The sequence below is a fragment of the Musca autumnalis genome, unplaced genomic scaffold, assembly GCF_047663935.1.
Source record: "Musca autumnalis isolate F117 unplaced genomic scaffold, ASM4766393v1 scaffold_2, whole genome shotgun sequence".
NCBI classification, from domain to species: Eukaryota; Metazoa; Arthropoda; class Insecta; order Diptera; family Muscidae; genus Musca; species Musca autumnalis.
This window is the reverse complement of record NW_027411755.1, coordinates 3502578-3520060: the sequence shown is the minus strand read 5'-3', so window position 1 is coordinate 3520060 and position 17483 is coordinate 3502578. Positions and strand designations below refer to the sequence as shown.

The 17483-nt window shown below is 36.1% G+C and overlaps 1 protein-coding gene and 1 long non-coding RNA gene across 16 annotated transcripts in view; one reads left to right on the top strand and one right to left on the bottom strand.

Annotated features, from left to right (window-relative positions):
- The window catches only part of LOC141393522 (uncharacterized), a 51031-nt gene that overhangs the window by 10316 nt on the left and 23232 nt on the right, over positions 1 to 17483 (top strand). For 6 of the 15 annotated variants that reach the window (XM_073966562.1, XM_073966568.1, XM_073966563.1 and 3 more), the window contains one exon: positions 17089 to 17415. The exons of 3 other annotated variants lie outside the window; for them this stretch is intronic. In XM_073966562.1, the coding sequence (XP_073822663.1) occupies positions 17404 to 17415 (12 nt within the window). In that variant the 5' untranslated portion in view covers positions 17089 to 17403. Of the gene's footprint in view, positions 1 to 16818; positions 16853 to 16939; positions 17416 to 17483 lie in introns of those variants that run through there. 6 more of the 15 variants (XM_073966569.1, XM_073966564.1, XM_073966571.1 and 3 more) reach the window with 5 other exon arrangements.
- The window catches only part of LOC141393525 (uncharacterized), a 112464-nt gene continuing 99115 nt past the window's right edge, over positions 4135 to 17483 (bottom strand). The window contains exon 2 of the long non-coding RNA XR_012410115.1: positions 4135 to 4667. This is a non-coding gene — a long non-coding RNA (uncharacterized lncRNA). The remainder of the gene's footprint in view (positions 4668 to 17483) is intronic.

Sequence of the window (17483 nt, the reverse complement as noted above, 5' to 3'; positions counted from 1 at the left end):
ATTCTACGGTGACCAACTAAAATGGCTGGTGGACGCGATAAATACAAAAGGAATGAATCCCAAAATAAGATCCACTTTCAAAATGGACTATGTTGGTCCTTCAGGTACCTGAGTGATATTTTTACTTGTTCTGACTTTTTTCTTAGGCCAACATGAAATCACAAACATTTCTAATGAAGGATAACACAAATTGCTTTACAGTATTTAGGCTCTGCGTTGCAATGTGAATATTTAAAACCTTGTTCCGTTTTCTGATATTTTGCTTCTTTTTGTTCTTATATTCCAAAACAAAACAACAACGAACTTTTAGTGTTTGTTGTTTATTTTCGTACGCTGTTTAACAGGCCCATACTGCATGAAAAAGAACATAAGGTTGTTTTTAAGAAGAAGGGAAATATGGATGGTAAATTGTTGACGTCTATACTACATTGATTGAGACTTTGTTAGGTGCCTCGAAGTTAATTCCAGACAAAAATCAAGAAAGAGGACGTTTTTCACTACACTGTAAAAAGTCGCTTTTAACTGCAACCATATTTTATGTTTCTGTTTGCAACTACAAACATAATATATATAGAAAAACCAACAATTAAAATATGGGGTTGATTCAACTTTCTTCAATGCCGTTGTTTTTGGAAAATTTCTATTTTGTTTGAGTTTCCATATCCAAAAACAGACACATACACACATTTTTACTTTGTTGCCTTTTAATTCTATCTTTGGAGGCCATATGGCAACTGGCCAATTGTTGCCAATATTTTGTTTCAGTTTTTTGTTTGTTTGTTTTTTTTTACTTTGAGCAAAACCAGCAGGGCTATTGTGGATGCGTTATAAATAAAACTAAAGTGTTGGTGACCAGGGAAAACAACACAGACCATAAACTATTTGAGTAGAAGCAGAATACATTTGGTATTATGATGACCATTTTGAGATGCTTTTAAACAAAACGAAAGAGTAGAATTAGTTTACTTACCTACCCACCCAAGTTCCTTAATGCACAATCAATTGAAATAAATAAATGAAGTCAATAAACCAAATATAAAATATTGCAGAATTAACTTGTGATATCATTTTTTTGTTTTGTTTTCTAATTAATTTTTTTAGTAAGAATCGATGGATAAAATACACACATACATATTCATGTTTGTGTTCGTCTTTATCTATTTCAAAACTAAACGAATTTCGAAAACTTTCAAGGTCGCTGGAAAATTGTATACATTGCGATATTTATTGTTGATAAAGAGTGCGTACAATTGGAATGATATATTTTATTAACAACTATCAGACGCGTTGCTGGTCCGTCGTTTTCTTTTTAATGGGGACTTTTTATGCACTTTACAATTCATGGGTTTTTTAACCTCATCTCTTCGGGTCCATTGTCAAACCAAGTTATTAATTGAAGAATTTAAATTAATCAACAGATTTTATATGTAATCTTTCCTTTCTCTAACGGACTTTGTCGGATTTTTCCGCCCAATTATGCTGTTTAGGATTGAAAATCGTCCCTGTTCACTATATTTATCCTAACGCGATCTATTTATAACGTTAAAAAATGTTAAAGTGTTACTCTTCCACTTATTGATACGTATGTATATGTTTTACCAGACTTAGATGGGGTTCCAATATGGTCTCAATCGGTCCAATCCTTCGGGTACCTTCAACACAAAATTTCCAAAAAGTTCAGTTTAGGACCTGCTCTCAAATCGCTTTGATTTTTGTTGTAGCAACTTGTATTCACTGCCCCTCATACGACGGTATAAGTTTCATCAGGGGCAAGTCCATACTTCCTGAGAAAATAGCCTTAAAGGTGCAAAAAACCTATGACACCGTGTGTAGTGGTTGGAGCGCATAATAACTCTCTAACGGATCTGCGATTCGGTCCAAAATTTGGCCTTGTAATATTTTGTGCAAACTTAGTTTAAGTTCGAAAATAAGCCATATCGATCCACTCCTTCAGGTACCTCTCCCACAAAGTTCAAAAATGTTCGGAAAAATTGTGAGCACGATAACTCTTTCATCCATACTTTACACAACCTAATATATCTACCAGATATAGATCTGGTTCGAATATGGACTATATTTCTCCACTCCTTCGGGTACCTCCCACACAAAATTTTGTATAAATTCACTTTAAGACCAGCTCTCGAATTACTTTGGTTTTTGTTGAAGCAACTTGCATTCGCTGCCTAAATTACGACAGTAAAAGTTTTTTCACGGGCAAGTCCATACTTCTTGTCAAAACAGCCCGAAAGTTGTAAAAAACCCCTATGGCACTATATGTAGTGGCCGGAGAGCTCGAACCGAATACTGCATTCGTCCACACTTTAGACATTGTTGTAATATTTCTTCGAAATCGAAGGTGGTGTTTATAGCTCCACTCCTTCCGGTACCTCCCCCACAAAAGTTCGAAAATATTCGCTAAAATGGTACGCGCGATATCTCATAGACGTAGCAACCGATTTGGTCCAAACTTTGGATATCTAAATATTGTCGAAACTTAGTTTATGTTCAAATTTGGGCCCTATCTATCCAATTCTTGTGGTACCACCCACACAAATGTTCAACATTTTTGTGTGGTTAAGGGTCTGTTCCAAGATCCTTTGGACATTTTTACGTATCTATCTATAACCCCGCAAACTTTTGAGCTTGCCCCCGAAAAAAATTGTACCGCCGTAAATGGGGGCCGCAAAGTAAACCTTCTGAAAAAAATCAAAACGATCCAATAAAAGCTTTTAAACTTAACTTTTTCCGATTTTTTTTGTGAATGTACCGGAAGAAGTGGACCTAAATAGTCCATATTCGAACCGTCTCTATGCCTGGAAGTAATATTACCATATGTAAAGTTATGGTCAATTCGGTTACTCCCTTCGAGATTTATCGTGCGCACCATTTTAACGACAATTTCTGAACTTTTGTGTGCAAGGTACCGGAAGAAGTGGACCGATATGGCTCATCGTCGAACTCAAACTAAGTTTGGACAAAATATTACGAATGCTAAAATATTACGAATGGACCCAATCGGTTGCTTCGTTCGAGAGTTATCGTGCTCACCACCCAGCCAGATGGGTGGACAGACACTACTCAATCGACTCCAAATTGTCTGTAACAGATTTCGTCCAATCCTACTTGGTGTCTAAACCAATTATTTCGACGAGGCACAGTTTTGGTCGTAACATTTGAACTTGAACATTTTCTCCAAATTTCATGAAAAACGGTTCAGTAGTTTTGGGTATACATAGATACAACCCATTCAAAAAGTGGGCGTGTTTGGGTCTTGAGGCCGTAAAGAAGAAGTACCTAGATTCTGAGATGCAACCACCACCTTTTAAATGAATTTTCAAGCCGAAACTTCATTAAATTTTTTTAAATAGGGCACAGGGGAGGTACCCCGTACCCATTCAAAATTCATCAAAATATATTTTCTAAATATGAAAATCCTTTCAGCAGTTTGTAGGTTAACATATTTAAAAAAAGTGGGGTTGGTCGTGCGTTTAGATCCCAAATAATTACGTAAGGTCGGAGGCACAAACACCACGTCTCGCAAATTAATTTTCAAACCGATACATTCGTAATTTTTGACAATATAGCACGTTTAAAAAATAGAGCATATGGGAGGTACCCCCTCCGAAATTAAAAAAAAATATCCTTGTTTCACAGTGACAGGAATGGCCCCAAAAATTTCATTAAAATAGGTTCAATAGTTTTGTAGATGTAACATTTACAAAAGCGGGCGTGGTTAATTTTTCTTTCCATAAAAACCTATGTTGGGCTATGACGAACTTAAAAAAAATTTCCAAATCGGTCCAGCCAACGAAGCATTCTTATCTAGTATAAATCAAATTTGTAAAGATTCTTTGCAATGTTGAATGCTATAACATCTAAAAATTTTAGCAGTTATAAGAATCATTGTATTGCCAATATTTTCTCAATATAACATTATACTCGTACATAAATACAAACATACACAAACATTTTAACGCATTATGCAAAGAACTATCAGTCAATGTATCACTTGTACACAGTACAACGAACCGACCGAACTGAGACAAGTGGAAATTTGATGCCTTGCTGAAAGAGTTCAATCAATCGAAAACATAAAAGGGCTTTTACCGTAGACAAAGAAAAAACAAGTGTTAATTGAAAATTTCAAATGTTTTTCATTTATTAGGATTTCCTGTCCCCCTCCGTGTGCCTTCTCCCCCATTCTGCCCTCATTCACAATTTAATACAAAAATTAATTACAATGAATAAAAAAATACAACCGATTTCCAATGGATAGCAGCCAAATGTTTTGCATTCATATCTCACAATTTATGCACATACACATCCATCCTCCATTCATGCACGCCCCACATCTTTCCCTTCTTTGAACGGCATATTCCGGTATAATTGAAAATTGATTGAAAAATCTTTTCAAATGGACAGGAACAAAAAGCTTTTTGCATTAAACAATCCAAAAGGAGAATCCATCCATCCATTCGATGAATGAGTTTATGTGTTTTTCTTTGCTTTCTTTATTAGTACTGCTGCTGCTGTTGCCAATGTTGTTGTTTTTACATCGGAAACAAATTGAGTCGACTATAATTACATCACGATTTTGATTTGTGTTGCCTGAACGATTTATCACAACGCCAGTCAGTCCAGCCAGCCAACAGCACCCAATGAAAGAACTGCAATGAAAAGAAAATTTAGAACATTTATGTGGCATGAAGCAAGAGAAAAAACAACAAACAAGATGGGAAAAAACACATAAATCCATGGCATTAAGAAGAACCCGTAGAAAAGAAAAAGTTGCACTGCAACATTCGATAAATGACTCTGCTCATTGAGAAGCATAAACCACATTTCTAACTGCGGAGATGCTTCAATGATGCTCCAATTCTTTTTGCTAAACGGCCAACTGTTATTATGACTGACTGACTATTTTATAATTGAACATGCCCCAAAAACCTGTTATCAACATAACAGTCACACTTTGGCAACAACATAAGCTACTTTTTTCTATCTTCTTCTTCTAGTTTGTGGCAAGCCTATGAAGATGCTGCAAGCAAACGTTCATTCGTTCCTCAATATTACCACATAAGATGTGTTTCTAATTATCAACGTCAGTGTCATCGTCATAATCGTCGTCTTAATACGAGATGACAGTTATTGTTTTCTTGTCTGGGGTATTTCTTTTCGAATCATTTATAATTTCGTAATGTTGTATATTAAAAGATAAAATACCATGATATGACATCGGTATGCAATTCCCAATCGTAAATTTTAAAAAGTCTCGATGTTTTGACATTTTCAGATTTTTTTAACGATGGACATGATTTCTTCTCATTTTAAAGAGAAGAAGAGTGCAAACCAAATATATCTATAGCAAGCATGGTCACATTTGGCACGGCGGTGCCGATGATTTTCGGCAATTTACACCCACACGACCCGAATGCACGGCAAGAGCGTACAAAAGAGAACAAATGTTTTGATTTGTTTTTGTGTTACAGCTTGCGTGAATATAAACTTACTAACACACTGTTATAAGTTACCAATATGTTGAATACATTCATATTTTCTCTGTTTCCTTTTTCGTCATGCCTGATCTATAGGCTCACTTAAATGGAAGCCTCTTTCTAATCGTCGACTCCGAAATGCATGTCGAATATAATAGTGTTTCTTTACACAGATGAAAAGTTCCGGACCCCTGCTTGAAAATATGATGACTTGCTGGAAACCAAAACCACAATCTTTTGTGTGAAATGCCTATATGCCAGTCATGGGCAACAACACTTACGCAGACAAATTTCCTGCACGTGAGCAGCTTAGCATTACGCCGATTTCGTATACTGATGACTACTATATTCTAGCCATTTGTAACACAGTGGTGGTTAGCACGCCACCAATCCAGTCAACATCGTATTTTCCCATTGGAAGACACATTTCTCCTACGAAGTGTCGTCGTCCTGGGTTCCATATTTTTAAGTCACATTTTTAAATACTTTCCTTGCTTTGTAAATATGAGGTGGTATATTGTAGCACAAGCATATCAGTATTTCCTCTTACAAATTCACTGAAGCCTACGCAAGAATTCCTCTAAGCATTCTTGACCTGGACTGTTATGGTGTTATTTATTTATCAACTAGCAGACCCGGCGTTGCTGACCAATCGTATTGATTTTAATGACAACTTTTATGGGTTTTATGGTTTACATCTCAAAAATAGGTATGGCCAAGTCGAATTCTCCTGCTTTTTGGCACTTATATGTTTTTAGTTTTTCATCGTTGATGGACCGTTGAACCTCACCATTTAAGGGAATTTATAAATACATCGTTTTTCTAAATAGGGGAGATACCATGCCACTTCCGCCTACGTGTACCACGGCACATTCCCCAAAATTTAATGGAAATCGGTTCATTAGTTTTCGAGAAAATAAATTTGCAAGCCGATGCATTAAGTTTAGCAAATATAGCGATTATGAAACAATAAGCCCCCGAAATTCATCAATAAATATAAAGTGTTTTGCACCGCGGGACATTCCGGAACATTTTCTGAAAATTTCATGAAATTAGGTTCAGTGATTTTGGAAAAATAATGTATAGACATCGGAATTTCATGCAACCCCTATTTTTGGTCCGATGCATGATAAAATGTGGGTCTGGGCATATTTTTGGCTTCTGATTAAATTGCAATCGAAACATGTGACATATGCAAATTATGCAACAATTATTTCAATAATAGTTACAAAAATGTTTGTATGTACAATTTTTCTGTTTAAAATTATTTTAAGACAAGTCAATAAAATATAGAAATGTATAACCACAGCCTCAACCTTCAAAATACCGAAAATCGGGAGGTATCGTTCTATGGGGGCTATATGAAGCCCTGAACCTAAACCGAAAAATGTTAGGTGGAAGATTGTTTACCCCCAAGGAAGACTTAATACCAAATTTCAGCCATTTTGGCGGGATATTGAGGCCACAACCTTCAAAATACCCGAAATAGGGAGGCATCGTTCTATGGGGGCTATATGAAGACGTGAATCTATCTATACCGATAAATTTCAGGTGGAAAGACTAAACGAAGACTAAAGACCAAATTTCAGTAATTTCGGTGGGATATTGAGGCTACAACTTTCAAAATTCCGAAAATCGGGAGGTACCGTTCTATGGGGGCTATATAAAGACGTGGACCTATACTGACAAATTTCAGGTGGACAATTTTCAGGTGTAAAGTTTCCTACCCCAAACGAAGACTTAATACCACATTTCAGCCATTTCGGTGGGATTTTTAGACCACAAATCCTTGTATATATTTTTGGCATATGGTTTTGCATATGTTAATTTTATGCAAATATGTAAAAATATATCAAAATATGCACGATATTCAAAATACGATACGACCATCCTAACCATATATGCATTTGCATAGGATTCCGCTGTCTAATAATGTATTGGAAAGAGTGGGAGTGGTCATCAGTTTTTAAAAGTGGGCGTGGTTCGGTATTATAGCTCCAAATGTGTATTTGGGGTCAGAGACACAACCCCACTGTCTCCCAAAATTAATGCTGAAACGAATATGGTCATAAGTTTAAAAGAAGGGCGTGGGGAAGGTACCGCACATACAACGGTAAACCGTGATCATTCATGGAAATCGATTCAGTAGTGTTGAAGATATAACATATTTAAAAGATTACTTAGATTTTAGATTTATTCCTAAATGTTCAAACACATTCGTAATTTTTGCAAATATAGTGTTTTTAAAAATGTGGCATAGGGAGGTACTCCGCCCCCTCCGAAATTCAACAAAATTTGTAGCTTATTTTTACCGTTGGCCAATCCAGACATTTGATTTTTATTTATATAAAAGATCTTATTAATCTTAAAGATGACTACTTCTTTTTCGAAATCCATTATGGGAAGTGGTACTAGTCCTCCTATTCAAAGATTATTATTTTAAGTTTTGGATACTCAACGCTTTATCAGGATGTGAGCAGATAAGGGTTCCGTCAAAAAGTTGCGCCCTATTCAGGCTCGTCATAGGGCATACGAACAGAGACTCAACCATGGATTCACCTAAATCCAAATGCAGACTTCTGTAACTTTCCATTACTGAAACAATAAGAAAATATCACCCACTTTTTTCGACAAAGATATAACCTCAGCCTCAGTTTCGTAGGTGACAAAAGAAGTTTTGGAAGATATCTGCGTACATTTTTACGCGTTTGTAGTCCTAATTTCTCAACTAACGGTCCTTATCCACAGAATGTATAATTTCATTCTGCATTGTAACAAAGACTACTTAAATATGTAGTGCGAGTGATGTGTGAAGGAATGATCCTAAATATTGGGTGATTCTTGGAGCCCATACTTTAGGAAGTATGGTCTTCCCCTAGCAAAAATATATATAATGTTGTAATTACAATGATTAACAGCGATCCGAGAAGTGGTTTTAAAATGGATTAAAGCGCAAAAGTTTGCGAAGGTTGTACATTGGGGTTATGACTTTTTTACAACCTCGTATCCCTGTATCATACCTTGATGATTTTTCCTAAGATTATATAAAATCTTAATTATAAAGTGATTCGACAAAAAGTCAATATTCAATATTTAAATGATGTAATAGTTATTTTAGTAATTAATAGGCAAAGGTTCATTCATTCTCGCTACAGGAAATCAAATTTGCGAAAAAAGGTGAAAAAGTCATAACCCAAATGACTGTGTGCCTTAACCAAATTTAAATCGAAGGTGCTTACACCTGGGAAGTTTTTGCAGATTCTGAATCTACAATGCTCATAGATGAGAAATATCAAGAAACAAAGCAATCGCCGGAGGAATTTTTAAATAAATCGCGATTTAAGCTCACATTTTTAGGGGTTCTTTAGGTTTTCACGATTTTGCTTGGAAACCGCCTAATGGGCCTAATGAAAATGTTGTAGCCGTGAAAATTCTCCACAAGATTGACCTTTATGATATTTTCGTAGGTTTTACCGTTTTTGAGATATAGAAGTTCAAATTTAGACAATGCACTGACTGTGTCGCCTCCCACGGTGCTCTTGAAACAATTTTAAATGGAAGGTGCTTACACCTTGGAAGTTTTTGCGGATTCTGAAACTACAATGTTCATAGATGAGAAAAATCAAAAAACAAAAAAAAAAAAATCGACGGAGCGCTTTTTAAATATATCGCGATTTAAGTTGACATTTTAGGGGTTGTTTAGGTTTTCACGATTTTGCTTAGAAACCGCAAGTCCTATCAAAATGGGACTAAAGAAAATGTTGTAGCTATGAAATTCTCTACAAGATTGACATTTAGTATTCTCGTCGGTTTTACCGTGTTTGATATATAGAAGTTCAAATTGGAACAATTCAAATTCAATTCAATTCTGTATCGCCCCCTTATAAAACAATGTCATGACTGCAAATTCCCAACTTAAACTTATATATCTAAAAAAATGGTACAACTTAGGATAAGTTACTTAAGCCAGTCTTGTATAGAATTTTCACAGCTTTAAGTGGGTCTCAGGTCCCACATCGATAAGACTTACCGGTTTCAAGCAAAATCGCGAAACCCTAACAAAAAAACCTAAAAATGTAAACTGAGCTTCTTTATCTCAAAAATGGTACAGGCTGGAAACAAATGATAAAGGTCAATCCTCTAGAGAATTTTCACAGCTACAGCATTTTCTTTAGCTCCATTGGACTTGCGGTTTCCAAGCAAAATCGTGAAAACCTAAAAAACACCTAAAAATGTGAATTTTGACCGCGATTTATTTAAAAATCCCTACAGCGATTTTTTCTTTTTTTGGATTTTTCTCATCTATGAACATTGCTGTTTCAGAATTCACAAAAACTTCCCCTGCGTAAGCGGTTTTCATCAAAAGGTAGTTAAGGCGCACCCTTCATGACATTGTTTTATAAGGGGGCGATACAGTCAATGCATTGTCCCAATTTGAACTTCAATATCTGAAAAATGGTAAAACCTACGAAAATATCATAAAAGTCGATCTTGTAGAGAATTTTCATAGCTATAACATTTTCTTTAGTCCCATTTTGATAGGACTTGCGGTTTCTAAGCAAAATCGTGAAAACCTAAAAAACCATTAAAATGTCAACTTAAATCGCGATTTATTTAAAAAGCGCTCCGGCGAATTTTTTTGTTTTTTGATTTTTCTCCTCTATGAACATTGTAGTTTCAGAATCCGCAAAAACTTCGAAGGTGTAAGCACCTTTCATTTAAAATTGTTTCAAGAGCACCGTGCTCCTTATAAAACAATGTCATATCTTGAAAATGGTACAACCTATGAAAAAATTAATCATCCAATCTTGTAGAGAATTTTCACAGCTTCAACATTTTCTTTATTCCCATTTTGATATGACTTGCGGTTTCCAAGCAAAATCTTGAAGACTTAAGACAAAAACCTAAAAATTTAAACTGAATCTCTATATCTCAAAAATGGTAAAACCTACGAAAATATCATAAAGGTCAGTCTTGTAGAGAATTTTCACAGCTACAACATTTTCTTTAGACTCATTTCAATACGACTTGCGGTTTCCAAGCAAAGTCGTGAAAACCTAAAAAAAAACCCTAAAATTGTGAATTTCGATCGGGATTTATTTAAGAATCCCTCCGGCGATTTGGTTAAGGCACACCGTGATGGGCATATCTGATTTTAGAAGTCGTTCCTTTCGGTAGTTATAGTGTCAATCAAGTTGTTCACCGTCGGAATTTTTGAGCTTTTGGGTCATTCTTTCAGGAAGCGTGGACGGAACTGCTGCAAAATATTGAACTTTTCTGAGGGAGGTTTCCGAAGGTGTTATCGATATAGACACAGTTGCCAAGGCTTCTTGCTGGAAAAGATGTCAAAACGATCCGAGACATGTCCCTAAACTGCAAATTGGCACGATGAAATAGTGGTTTATATAGACCATTTTTGAACCTGATCTATGTCTGGAAGAAATATTACAAGGACCAAATTTTGGATAAAATCGGTTGATTCGTTGGTTGATTATCGTGGGCTTCTTGTTTGCGAAAATGTTTAACTATTGTGGAGGAGGTACAGGAAGGAGTGGAAGGTTATGGTCTATCTTCGAACTTAAACTAAGTTTGGACAAAATATCACGATACCCAAAATTTGAAACATAACAGTGTCGGCCAGCCAGATAGAAAGACGGACGGACATGGCTAAATCAATTGAAAATTGTCCAAGCATACGTGGGGTCTAAAACTATTATTTCGATGAGGAACAATTTTGGTCGTATTTGCTATGGGAGTTTTTCTGCTGGTTCTAAGTTTATTTCTTATTATTCCACGAGTATCTGCGTACCACGGTATTGTAGTGATTAACAAGTACGCCTTGAATACTGAATTTCTTTAGTTCGATCTTCCGACAAAACCACATCAACAATGATGGTTATGTATTTCGATAGAAAGGATATCATCGATATTAAAATTATATTGGATATGAGAAATGTCTCCCTGTTTAGTTTAGTCCTGACTTCTGGATATCTGTTTTAGTGATTACAATGAAATCTTGTGTATGTATTCAAGACCTAAATATGGTACTGCTTACTAGCATATTTTGGCACGCATGAGCTCTTTCAGCGCCTTTCGGATTTGTATCTTGCAAAATGTATTGTTTTTTCATTCGCTTGTTTGAGTCTGGTCTGTATTCTCAATCTTATTATAAATTCACTGTGTTTATGAAATTTCAATATACCTCAATAATTTGTACACGTTTAAAAACTGAATTTGGACTACTAAGTCCATGCTATACACATTTTCATACCAGTGTCGTTAGATGATACCATATTACATCTTGAAAAATTAAAAATAAAGTATTTTAAAAAAATATACCGAAAGTCCCTTTTTAGTTACAATAAAAAACACACCTAACTACATTTCGCCCTATGACAAATCTACAACAAAAATGTTTTGTGTATATATTAGAGCTGTGATATAATAAATTACCTTCATCTGGTGCTATGACAACAACTGTTTTATGTTTTATCGACATTCTCCTTTACTACTTTCTGTTACAATGTTCTGTTGCCGACGTCGTCGCCGTTGTCGACGACAAAGACAGACTCGTAAAATAGAGCGCGCAAAGTGAATGTTTCTCATGCTGTTAAGTTTGCATAAGGCAAAATAAGAAAATCCCCAAAGGAAAAACCTTTTTATCCATTAAAAGCTAAAGAAAAAAAACAGTCCAAAGGTTTCTTGCGGGAAAAGCACACACAAACACCAGCCAAGCAGCCACATTTTCCTAAGAGTAGAAAGGAAATGCTCCATTTTTAAGTTAATCACAGTAATCATGGTTACCTATGGTCGGTAGATGTGTGCTGTTATTATGTACAAACATATCGCATCTATTCAAAAAAAGGGTAGTAACTCAAAATTTTCTATTTTTCAGAATAAGCAAATAATTTTTGATGCAAGTAGTGACTTGGAAGACATGAAGAGAGACATAACGGTATATTTTATGAAAGAGTAGAAAAAGTAATGGAGGATTTTTCCAGCGACATTTTGAGATATTCACATTTTATTAAACAACTAGCAGACCCCGGTCCACGTTGCTGGCCCTTCGTAATGAGTTTTAATGACAACTTTTTATGGACTTTATGCTTGACAATTCAAAAATTGGTATTTTCCACCTCACTTGTTCGGTCCATTGTCAAACCAAGGAGAATTTAAAAGGTACCTGCGGATTTTGTCTGTAAACTTTCTATTCTCATACGGAGACTTTCTATTCTCAAATGAGACTGAAGAAAATGTTGTAGCTCTGAAAATTCTCTACAAGATTGACCTTTACGGTATTTTCGTAGGTTTTACCAATTTTGAGATATTGAAGTTCAAATTGGGACAATGCACTGACTGTATCGCCCCCCTTATAAAACATTGTCATGAAGGGTGCGCCTTAACTAACTTTTAATGAAAACCGCTTACACAGGGGAAGTTTTTGTGAACTATGAAACAGCAATGTTCATAGATGAGAAAAATCCAAAAACAAGAAAAAATCGCTGTAGGGATTTTTAAATAAATCGCGGTCAAAATTAACATTTTTAGGTGTTTTTTAGATTTTCACACTTTTGCTTGGAAACCGCAAGTCCAATCGCAATGGAGCTAAAGAAAATGTTGTAGCTGTAAAAATTCTCTACAGGATAGACGATTATGATTTGTTCTCAGGCTGTATCATTTTTGAGATAAAGAAGCTCAGTTTACATTTTTAGTCTTGTTTGTTAGGGTTTCGCGATTTTGCTTGAATACGGCAAGTCTTATCGGCATGGGATCTCAGAAAATCGTATAGCTCTGAAAATTCTCTACAAGACTGGCCTATGTAATTTTTCATAGGATGTACCATTTTTTTAGATATTTAAGTTTAAGTTGGAAAATTGCAGTCATGACATTGTTTTATAAGGAGACGATACAGAATTGAATTGAATTTGAATTGTCCCAATTTCAACTTCTATATCTCAAAAGTTGTAAAACCTACGAATATACATATCATTGGGGTCAATCTAGTAGAGAGCCCGATGCACTCATAAGTTTAGCATATATAGCGATTATTAAACAATAAGCCCCGGAAATTCGTCTATAAGTAAAGGGCATTTTGGACCACGGACATTAGTGAACATTTTCTGAAAATTTCATGAAATTAGGTTCAGTAGTTTTCAAAAAATAATGTATTGACAAGAGTGGGTGTGGTCATTAGTTTTCAATATATAATATATTTAAAATGTGGTCCGGTAATTTGGCTCCAAATATGTACCTAGTATACACACAACCTCATTGTCTCCCAAAATTTATGCTGAAACTGATATAATCATTGGTTTGGCTTATATGTACATATAGCGTTTAAAAGAAAGGCGTGGGGAAGGTACCCCACCTGCTCCGAAATTCAAAAAATAGACATAACAACGGCAAACCTATTGCTGCAAATTTCAAATTAAAATTGGTTCACTACTGTTGGAGATACAATATATTTAAAAAAGCAGGCGTGGTCGAGTCTTTAGGCCCCAAAGAAGTCCCTGGATTGTTGATTTATTCGTAAATTTTTAAACCGATACATTCGTAATATTTGCGAATATTGCGTTTTTGCCCCCTCTTGAATTCAATAAAATATGTAGCCTGTTTCGGGGGCCATCCCAGTTCATTCCCTAAGAATTTCAAGAAAATCGGTTCCGTAGTTTTGTCGATGTAACATTTTTTTTTTAAAGTGGGCGTGGTCAAATAAGTAGGTATGGTCGGAGACACAACCGCAATTGTATCGCAAATTAATTTCCAAACCGATACATTCGTAATTATTGTAAATATAGCATTTTTAAAGAAGTAACCCGCCCCTACCGAAATGCAACAAATGATGTTGCTTATGTAGCCTACTCCTCATCCCGATAACATATCAGCGCAATGGCAAAGTATTGCCCACTCCATGGAAACAGCTGCAAAATCCATACTTGGATACCAGCGACCTCCACCAAGGAATCCATGGTATGATCAGGAGTGTCGTGCTGCTACCGAAGAGAAAAATACGGCATATAGAGCTACTTTATAATCCGTAGCAACGCGTAGCGCACGAAAGAGATATCGGGAGCAAAGGAAAGAGGAGAAACGCCTTTTCCGCAGTAAAAAAGAGAGAGATGGAAAAACGGGAGTGTGAAAAAATCGAGATGTACAGGAACCACAATGAAGTCCGAAAATTGTACCAATAAGTCAAGCATCAAACTGATGGGTTTGGTACAGGCACATCCTCCTGTAGAGGCCAGCAAGGTAATTTGGTAACTGATACAGATAGTGTGCTCAGGATATGGAAAGAACATTTTTCAAAACTGTTGGTATCCAATAGCAGCGACGAAGATACCACAGACCCAATCCCAGAAGATGGTATTGAATGTATACCGCCCAGCCAAGATGAGGTAAAGACAGCAATAAATCGGCTGAAGAATAATAAAGCAGCAGGAGCCGATGGCTTACCAGCGGAGCTGTTCAAAACCGGAAGCGACACGCTGATAAGGTGTATTCATCAGCTAGTTAGCACCATCTGGCAGGAAGAACGAGTACCCGATGATTGGAACCTGAGTATCCTGTGCCCCGTCCACAAGAAGGGAGATAAAACTGTATGCTCTAACTATAGGGGCATAAGTCTACTACCTATTGCCTACAAGATCGTGTCAGGGATGTAGTGCGAACGACTAAAGCCTATGGTTAACGAGATAATTGGACCATACCAATGCGGCATTAGACCCGGCAAGTCCACCATTGACCAGATATTTACCCTACGGTAAATCCTGGAGAAGACCCAAGAGATGCAGATCGACACCTACCACCTTTTTGTCGATTATAAAGCAGCTTTCGACAGTCCGCTGCGTTCAAAGGTATTCCAAGCCATGTCTGAATTTGATATCCCCGCAAAGCTCATCCGGCTTTGTAAATTGACTTTAACTGACACGAGGTTCTCAGTTTAAATAGGAAAGAACCTCTCCGAAGAGTTTTGTACCAAAAGAGGTTTCAGACAAGGAGACAGCCTTTCGTGTGATCTCTTCAACATCCTGCTGGAAAAGGTTAACAGCCAGCAGCCACATTTTTCTTGTTTATGCTGATGATATAGACACCATGGGACTATCAGTAAAAGAAGTAACCGATACCTTTATGAAGGTAGAAGGAGAATCTGCTAAAGTGGGTCTGGCGGTAAACGGTGAGAAGACCAAGTTAATGGTGTCTATGCGCAATGCGTCCATTGAGCTCGGACCAACTGTGGAAGTTGGCTCTTATAATGTTAAGGTAGTAAAAGACTTCCTCTACCTCGGCACCTCCGTAAACACGACAAACGACATCAGTTGTGAGATAAAAAGAAGAATTGTATTGGCCAACAGATGCTACTTTGGTTTAAGTAAGCAGTTTAAAAACAAAGCCACATCTCGTCAAACAAAAATAACGCTCTACAAAACGCTGATACTACCCGTTCGGAGCCATACACCGAAGCCTGGGTACTTGCGCGAGCAGACATGGGAGTGCTTGGTGTGTTTGAGAGAAAAATTCTTCGAAAGACCTACGGACAAATCTGCGTTGACGGTGTATATCGACGTCACATGCACCACGAGCTGTATCTGCTATACAACGACATCAATATAGTTAAACGTATGCAGCGATTGCGTTGGCTAGGCCATATCATGCGAATGAGCGAAGATGAACCCGTTAAAAAGGCGTATAAATACGAACCGCTTGGCGGTGCACGCAGAATTGACAGGCCAAGGAATAGATGGCGCAAACAAGTTGATGAAGAGATAAAAAGCCGCGGTATTCCAGAGTGCGAAGCAACAAATAGAAATAAATGGAGATCTTTTCTTAATTCGGCATATGGAACAAATGTTCTGTAATGGGCCAGCTAAGTAACTAAGATGTAGCCATCCTTGTACATTCCATGACAATTTCAGGAAAATCAGTTCCGTAGTTTTTATAGAAAGATTATAATGGAAAATTGAAAAAAGTGGGCGTGGCTAAATTTCGTTGCATAAAAACCTAAGCTGGGTTATGACGAACATTTAAAAAAAAAATTATCCAAATCGGTCCAGTCGTTCTCAACTGATTCCATTACCAACCAACGACATTTGATTTTTATTTATGTAGTTTACACATATTTTTCAATAAAAGCAAAAATATTAAAATTTTGAGTTACTACCCTTTTAATATGGGGTAATATGTTTGCTAGTTTTATTTTTAGGAAATCAAATTTAAATCTCTTCGCTCTTTTATATTAAGCACATAGAGGTAGAAAGGAGCGAAGAAAGAAGTAGAAAGATATTTAATTTTAAAAATTCTTTCTATATGATTTAAAATAGTTTTCTAGGGGCATATTTTGGGAAAATATTGTCACATACGTACGTAGATATTTATATTAACGAATAATCGTATATTACTTCTCTTCAAAAATTACCTAAGAGTAAGAAAATTCGGCAAAATTATAGATCCTTTTTTTAATTGGACAATTTACACCAATTTATTCTATAAATAATTCGAAAAATAATCAAACCCTGATCGGATGTTGTTTGCGCCATTTTATATGTTTTAAAGAAAATGAATTGTATTCTCTTATTAAATAAAACCACTAAAATAGAATAGTAACATAAAAAGAAGACAGCTAATGATATAAACTTTATACAAAAACGATGACAAGCAAACAAACCAATTGATATTGGAAGAAGTAAAACAATAATCATACCGTCACGTGTCTTTTTGGTTTTGTGAAAGGAAACCAAACAAGGAAAACACACAAAGTTGTTACTCAAATATCCATCCATACCACATCCATCCACAACTGTCTATCTGTCTATTCATCCATCCGTCGTTTGCTCTGTTCGCTCTACTGCTACTATAAATGCTTACCACAAACAGTTAATAATACGCCTTAAAAGCAAAGAAAATCTCAAAGATGTCTCTAAAGGTAAGATAATTTTCTTGCTTATTGTTGATTTTGTTATGAATTGTTGCTGTGGTTTTCCTTTTCATTTT